The sequence below is a fragment of the Ceratosolen solmsi genome, unplaced genomic scaffold, assembly GCF_000503995.2.
Source record: "Ceratosolen solmsi marchali unplaced genomic scaffold, CerSol_1.0 scaffold6, whole genome shotgun sequence".
Taxonomy (NCBI): Eukaryota; Metazoa; Arthropoda; class Insecta; order Hymenoptera; family Agaonidae; genus Ceratosolen; species Ceratosolen solmsi.
In genome coordinates, this window is record NW_011948414.1 from 417,076 (window position 1) to 424,805 (window position 7,730).

The 7,730-nt window shown below is 25.1% G+C and overlaps 2 protein-coding genes and 1 long non-coding RNA gene across 3 annotated transcripts; 2 read left to right on the plus strand and 1 right to left on the minus strand.

The window, feature by feature from the left end:
* Positions 1-1,902: 1,902 nt before the first annotated feature.
* Positions 1,903-3,172, plus strand: LOC105367763 (uncharacterized). Its single transcript, XR_913072.1, has 3 exons — positions 1,903-1,963; positions 2,051-2,283; positions 3,031-3,172. It is a non-coding gene; the product is annotated as an uncharacterized LOC105367763 (long non-coding RNA).
* Positions 3,173-5,614, plus strand: LOC105368333 (malonyl-CoA decarboxylase, mitochondrial; the record flags this gene model as incomplete). Its single annotated transcript, XM_011507334.1, has 10 exons — positions 3,173-3,250; positions 3,540-3,680; positions 3,767-3,907; positions 3,983-4,138; positions 4,204-4,357; positions 4,419-4,555; positions 4,622-4,757; positions 4,900-5,133; positions 5,243-5,348; positions 5,451-5,614. Coding segments are annotated over 10 exons (1,425 nt in total), but the record flags the coding sequence as incomplete, so codon positions are not given.
* A 124-nt stretch (positions 5,615-5,738) lies between these two features.
* On the minus strand, positions 5,739-6,880 carry LOC105367764 (nucleolar protein 16). Its single transcript, XM_011506540.1, has 3 exons — positions 6,689-6,880; positions 6,294-6,603; positions 5,739-6,208 (listed from the first exon to the last, which is right to left on the minus strand). The coding sequence occupies exons 1-3, from the start codon at positions 6,787-6,789 to the stop codon at positions 5,780-5,782; spliced, it is 840 nt and encodes a 279-aa protein (XP_011504842.1). The 5' UTR covers positions 6,790-6,880; the 3' UTR covers positions 5,739-5,779.
* Positions 6,881-7,730: the final 850 nt, after the last annotated feature.

Genomic DNA, 7,730 nt, shown 5'->3' on the forward strand with positions numbered 1-7,730 from the left:
CCAACTAATGTTAATTGTAAAATATAGCCAAAGCTCGAGTTTATTTTAGAATCTATAAATCTAAGATTAAATAAAAAAAAAATAAAGTAAAATATCTAAGATAATTTATAAATATAAGGACTCTGTCATTCGCCACAACTTTTTTTCTTTTTTTTTTTTTTTTTTTCATCTACGTCACTATCTATTTTTGAAAATTGAAACTAAGCATGCTCATATTATTTTTTCTTTAAACTTCGATATTAAGGTAACGAGAAACAACAAAACTGCTTACAAACAGTAGGTTTGGTGAAATCTAAGTGCACACAAAATCAGTATTATTCGGTATTATTCCTTAATTTACTTTATAAAACCGATATAATACGTGCAGATAAAAATATAAAAAGTAATGTTTAATAATAATTTGCCGTTGAATATATTTTTAAATATAAAAAATATATAGATGATCGTTATCGTGCGAATGATTTCTTATGTAAATAAGTCTCTTTACAAATACAAAATCTAGACATATTACACAAATTTTTAAATAAGTTATTTATTTGTATTTTTGGATTATCGTCTAATTCTTTCTTTAAAACATAATAAAAACAATGACATTATTTATTTTCAATTAGTCTATAGTATAATTCAGGCAAAAACACATAAACACACCCGCGCATAAATATATATATAGTTCATTCTATTTAATCCAGTTCATTTACATTTTATCTTTTTTAATTAATTTTATTCGAAAGTAAGAAAGTAAATATTTTAATTGGGCTAGGTCGCCAATTTCATTTATTTAATCATGAAATTTTCACTTCTCTTTACATTCGATTTTAATTTTAAAAACAACTAATTTTTATATATTTTTTTTTTTTTTTTTTTTTTTTTTTTTTTTTTATATTATATTACTTTGGTCTATATATCTGATGCGTATCTCGAATATATTTATTGTTTAATGTGATGACGAAATAGAATATGCAGTATTTGCAGCTGTTAAATTTAACCAAATAAATTCAATATTACAGCAATAATCATTATACTTATTAAAAGGAAATTTTATAGACTTTTTGTTGTATTTCTTTGCTCAGACCTCAACCTGTGAAAATATTACCAAGAAATAAATTAATCAGCCAAATCAATCAATCAATCAAAAATAAATAAAGAAATACGCTATTTCTTTTCATTAGAATTAATTCTATTCTAATTTAAATTCAAAGATCCTAAAAAATGAAAGAATTTAACACTCACTGTATATTCTAAAATAATATCTATATTTAATAGTGTATAATCAATTTTTTACATTAAATACATCTATGAGCATAAAATAATGCTAAATATTGATAATATGGCACAACGACTAAAGTGTATTATTTATCATGTATTTTCAAATGCAATACAAAATAAATATTAAACTCAAGAATTCCTTTAATTAACTGCACATAACATTTCAATACGTTTATTGTTTTATAATTATGTGCTGCTTTAGAAGCTAATTAATCATCAAGTGGCATTTCTAAATATTTTATCATTTGCACCAACTCTCTTTATTATAATTTGATAAATTACTCTAGAAGTATCCACCTTGTATTATTAACAATTGATAATGAGGCATAATTATGTGAACATTAGAGTCAGTCTAATCTACAGTGTAATTAGAAAAAGAAAAGAAAAAGAAAAAAGAAAAAAAAATTACTCAAGATCTTATGATTTTGTATTGATCAATTTTATAAGGGTACTAAAAATAAAAAGAAAAAAAGAAATTTGTAGAAATCCACAGTCGTTACAATATTAAACTTGTAATTAATAGTAAACGTTTATTCGATCGAAGCGATATTTATATAAATTATTAAAACTTACGTAGAGAAGTTGAAGGAATGAAAACAATGAATCCGAAAAGTAATTTTATCACGATAATATATACAGTGAATCGCTTCTTGATCTTCTCATGTACGTTATCCTGAATAATGCGAATTTAATTTTGGTAAGTTAAAAAACTTTAGATACTTTTTATTTTATATTGCAAAATCTCATATATATATGAAAGTAATCATGAGCAATGGTTTTACAGATGCAATTTATACATCCAGTGTGATGTTTAAAGGCCACATACAGTACATTACATTTTATAATGTGATATTATAAAGCAATAGAGATCCTTAATTGCAAGTGATATAAAACATTAAATTATAAGACTATTATTGCAGAGGAATCAATGATAAACTGACCAAATTAAATAAAAAATAAATCATCACCCTCATCCTCATGTAAAAATAAACGGCATTGCATCTTCCGTTCTTATGCGTAAATTGTTTTTATTGTTATAAAAATTTCATCATTTTATCGTTTAAGTGAGAAATTTATTAAATGACCTTGTTCTAATAAACATTAACTACATATATTTTATAGTTTTTATGTTTAATATATTTGAAATTTCGCGCTCTCTCATACTAATTAATTAAGGGAAGCACGTGTTCTTGACAATGCTTACGTATAGGAAGTTACTCGACTCGTAAACCAACACAAATAACGTCTCATCATGATGTAAAGATTTTTTGGAATTCAATATTATGGTGTGATAGAACCGAATGGTTTCTTTTTTTTCTTTTTTCCTTTTTCTTTTTTATATAAAATGTGTTAACTTTAATTGGTACGACAAATTTGAAAATGTTATTATTTATATGCATAAGTGTAACACTAATGACAATGCAGTTTTTATTTCCTTCCACTGTTGCATATTTATTTATAATTGATAAATGCGTAAAATTTAAGGGAACTTTGAAATTCCACTATAATATTATTTATTGAATCAGTATTTATCAATTATAATTATCGACATTCTCAAATTAATGTTCTTAATGGGTAAATACGTAGAAAAACACTCTAGTTTTAAACGATAGAAGGAACTATCAAAATTATTAGAATTATTATCGTACTTGCAAAAGTATGTAAGAAATTTCATTTTTAATTTTCTGAAATTGATTGAGCCAATATCAACCAAATATATAGTATATTAACAATAAATAAAATAAAATTCTATTAATATTGCAGGTGATATAATTAAGTTTGGTCATCAATCGCTATGAGACCACTGATTTTAACTTTTCAAGCATCTAATCTTGCTCAACGTTGCATAGTTTTTGATTTTCTTTGTAATAAAATAAATGTCAGAAGGAAGGCCAATTATGTAATAGAAGATAATAATATTGATAAAAAGCTATTAGAAATTATCAACTACAAAACAACAAAAAATAGTAACTGGATTATTGAAGTATATATCATTTTAAAATGTATCGTAGCTCTTAACTCGTGTCTTTTAAATTATTTGACATTTTAAATTCATAAAAATATTAAGATTATTATGCTTAGGTGCATTAGTTATTTACATATTACCTATATTATTTATTATTAAATATAATGAAATTTTATAACAGAAACATTATTTGTTTGTTTAATTTTAATGTTCTTTCATATTAGAGCAAACATTTTCAACAATGAATGACTGCTATTTAATATGGAATTTATATATTTTTCATTTTTATTTTTTCTTTTCTTTTTAGAGTAAAATCAACTCTCTTTGTCAGTATTATAAAAAACTTGTTCAAGATGAAAAGATAGAATTTTTGTTATTGATAGCCACTAAATATTCTGTTAATCATGAGAAAATATGTGAACTTGTTAAAAAATTATCTAACACCGAGGTTTGCAATATAAATTGTTTAAATTAGACATATTTTAGTAAATCTAGCTGTATTTAACTGTTAAAAAACTGTTAAAATGTTCTCAGGTACAGAATACAAATCAATTGATTTCGAGAGAAAAATCACTCAAAGATGCTCTTACGCCACCTTATCATTGGCTTTTCACACGAGTCGGAAGATTGGGCAATGGCGTTAAATTTCTTGTAGATTTTAGATCAAATGTTTTAGTATGTTTTATCAATAATTTAGAAAATTATTAGTAATACTAAAATAATCACTGATTTTTCAAACATACTTTTCAGGACGTACTAAAAAATTCCTCGAACAATTCTCCTGATACTTTTGCTCTAGTGCAGATGGATGCAACATTAAAAGAGCTATTATTTTTATGGTTTTCAGTGGGATTTATGAAAGTCGAACGAATTACTTGGCAAACTTCATGCGATATTCTACAAAAAGTATTAATTTTTTTTTCATTTAAAAAAATGCAATTGGTTTCTATTAAATAAATGTATCGTGATAGATTTCCGATTATGAAGCCATTCATCCTGTAAAAAATTGGATAGATTTGAAAAAACGTGTTGGACCATACAGAAGATGTTTCATATTTACTCATCCATCTATGCCAAGAGAGCCTTTAGTTGTTTTACATACGGCATTGTGCGATGTTATTCCTGGTAAATAATTCACATAATTATTCTCCATAATTTACATAATATCTTTAATAATTATCCGTAGATAGTGTGAGTAGTATTCAAGATTCGGACAATAGAATATTTAGACAGAAAATATCAAATGAAGAAGAGATAGAGGATAAATCCAAAATTAAGGCAGCTGTTTTCTATTCTATAGCATCGACTCAAACGGGTCTTCGGGTATATGCATTTCATTAAGATTATATTGCTTTTAAAATTAAAACATATATTCATAATTACATACAGGGTATCGACTTGGGAAATTATTTAATTAAGGAAGTGGTGAATCAAGTAACTTCGGAATTTCCAATGGTAAATCAATTATCTAGTTTATCACCTGTACCAAAATTTCGACTATGGCTTCTAGATCAAATGAAAAGAGGTATTTCTTATTTCTTCGTGGGCAATTTGTTTAATAATACGGTTGGATAAATTTTATTTATTCAATGCTATTGAACAACTACTTTTAATAATGATTAAAGACGTATAAAATAAAATGGTGTATATCTTTACAATTTATATAGATATTAATACAGTTTTTGCTAAGTGTGAACAAGATAGTATTAAAACTAATTTAAGTTATAAAATAACAACTACTGAAACTTTAGATTTATACGTGTGTTTCAAAGAAATTTTTAGTAATTCTCTATGGTTGAATAACAAGCAATTGGTCGCTATTTTAAAAGAACCATTATTGCGCTCCTGTGCTTGGTATTTGTATAAAGAAAAACATAGAAATTATAGTTTGAATAATGTTGGTAAGTAGCGTACAATAATCTAAATGATTTTGTTTAAAAATTTGCAAAAACTTTGACTTTTTTAAATATTTTTTTCATGATTATAATTGCCCATAAATATTTTCCTAAGCCAATTTTCATCTTCGAAATGGAGCTGTTATGTGGCGGCTGAATTGGATGGCAGACGTTTCTAAAAGAGGAATGACCAATAGTTGTGGAATCATGGTTAATTATCGGCAAGTATAGAATTGCACTGAAGTTCAATGTAATATTGGCAAATTTGCATATATGTGTAAATATATATATATATATATATATATTTATTTGTTCATTTATAGATATTACATTGAAGAAACGGAATCAAATAGTATAAACTATATTGAAAATTATCATATTAAAGCTTCAGAAAGCGTGATGGATTTAGTCAAAGAATCTGAAAGATTCTATGCTACCCGTACTAGTATTAGTACGGAAATGTAAAATATTGCTTAAAAATAATTCTAACTAGTTAATTATTGTAAAAAATATATATATATATATAAACTACGTTTTTAAATTAATATTAATGGATAATATGTGATATAATAAATTAATCCATGTTTTTCAACATTTAATTTCTTTTATTTTCCAAATTAGATAATTATACCTTATTTCTATTTAATTATATTTATTTAATATTGTCAGAACTCTTGTTCTGACTCGTACTTACATCATTTTCAGTTTCGTCATCTGAAAATAATTTTAATTTATTTTCATTGTTAATTTGATTAATTGGAATTATTTCTTGCCCAGAATCATCAATAGAGTCATTTATAAGATTATTATTTAACTCGTTATCAACAGTTTCTTCGTGCCATATCGATACAAGTTTGGGCTTCTTCTTTTTCCTTTTTACTCGTTTTGAATTTATTTTTACTTCCGATTGTTGAACGGATGGCTTGATTTTCTTTAATGGAGTTGAATCTTCCAAAATAAATTCCCCCTTTTTTACTAAATATTCAGCATACTGTTCTGGTATACTTTTAAATTTATCTATCTTTTTCTTTATTTGATGCCAAGTATATTGATTATAATTTTTCCTATCTTTCACCATTGCCTTAAAAATAGAAGAAAAAAAGCAAATAAACATATATCGTAATCACCTTTTTACATCCTATGTATGGATAAAATGTTAATCTTACTTTATAATCTTCTCCGTATTTATCGATCATATAGGTGGCAAATTGTACTTCGTTATTGGGTAAACGAAACAGCCTAGCCCTTGGATACTTTGCATCTTCTTCCAAATTTTGTGCCACGTATAACTTTCTCTTAATACCCTTTTTAACATTTTGCGAATCATTATTTTCATCGCTGGTCGTCACTGCTGTTAACATTTCTTGCCTTCTATTTGGAATTTTTAACACTTGATTTGGATCATACGCTAAACCCATTTGTGATAAATTGCTAACCGTTGATTTCTTTAAATTCCATGCATTTTTAATTTCGTTACTGTAATAAATAGCATAACAATGTAGTTAACAAAATATAAATAAGTATAAATAAATAAATCAAAAACGTATATTATTAAACGTACCATTCAATATTGGGAAGTTTCCTTAATTTATTCCTCAGTCTTTTTCTATTAATATTTACACGAAATCTTTTCTTTCGTTTCAACTTTTTTATTTTAACCATATTGTGTCTTTACTTATTTACAAAGAAATTTAATGTTTTCGTTACATGAACAAACACGTGTTAATATAATGGTTATATCTCTATCTTTGTTCATTGTCGCTGTGCGCGTTTATCTTACAAGAATGACTTAACGCTCGAAATACAAATATGTTTATGCTACATCATAATTTATAATTTCACATGTAAATATTCCTCTTTCAATTTCCTTATTATAAAATAATTATAAATATAAATATTATAAATATAATGATTAAATACGATGAATTGAAGGATTGAAGTTTTTAATGTAGAAAAAAAATATACAATATTAAAGCACACTTTGGAGTGGAATTTTCAAATTCAACTTTTGTTGTTTATATTTTGTTAAAAAATTTCATACAAAACATCATTATTCATTGCTAATTTATTATCAACCCTAAAAATTGTTATTAAAAAAGTATTAGTTTCATGTGAATATTTCATATTTTTTTTTTTTATATTGACTTTTATTCTTAGCCACGAACGTTCAATTAACACAATGTTTAAAATAATTAAAATAACATTTGCATATACATTAAAGACTCTCCGTACTCCTGACATGTAAAATAAATTTAAACAAATTATGTTGATTGATCATCAATGTGTGTTACAATTTTCTCGTTTGCGTGATATGCTTCTTTTTTTTTTCTTTTTTTTCTTTTAAATATTGTATATATATCTTCAGAAACGCGTGAATAAACGAAAAGAAGAGGAAAAATCCGTCAAAATCACGTAAATATAAATTGCCATCAGTTAACAAAGCATTGTCGTCTTATCACTGTTTCCTATAATACATTATTTAAACAACATACTTCCGCTACGCATCGCTTGTCTTGTAAAGTTTACGCTAACAAGCGTGTAATAAGTGTATTTCATTTGTTTCATTATAATCGTTTGAAGATAAAAATGTCAATATATATAGA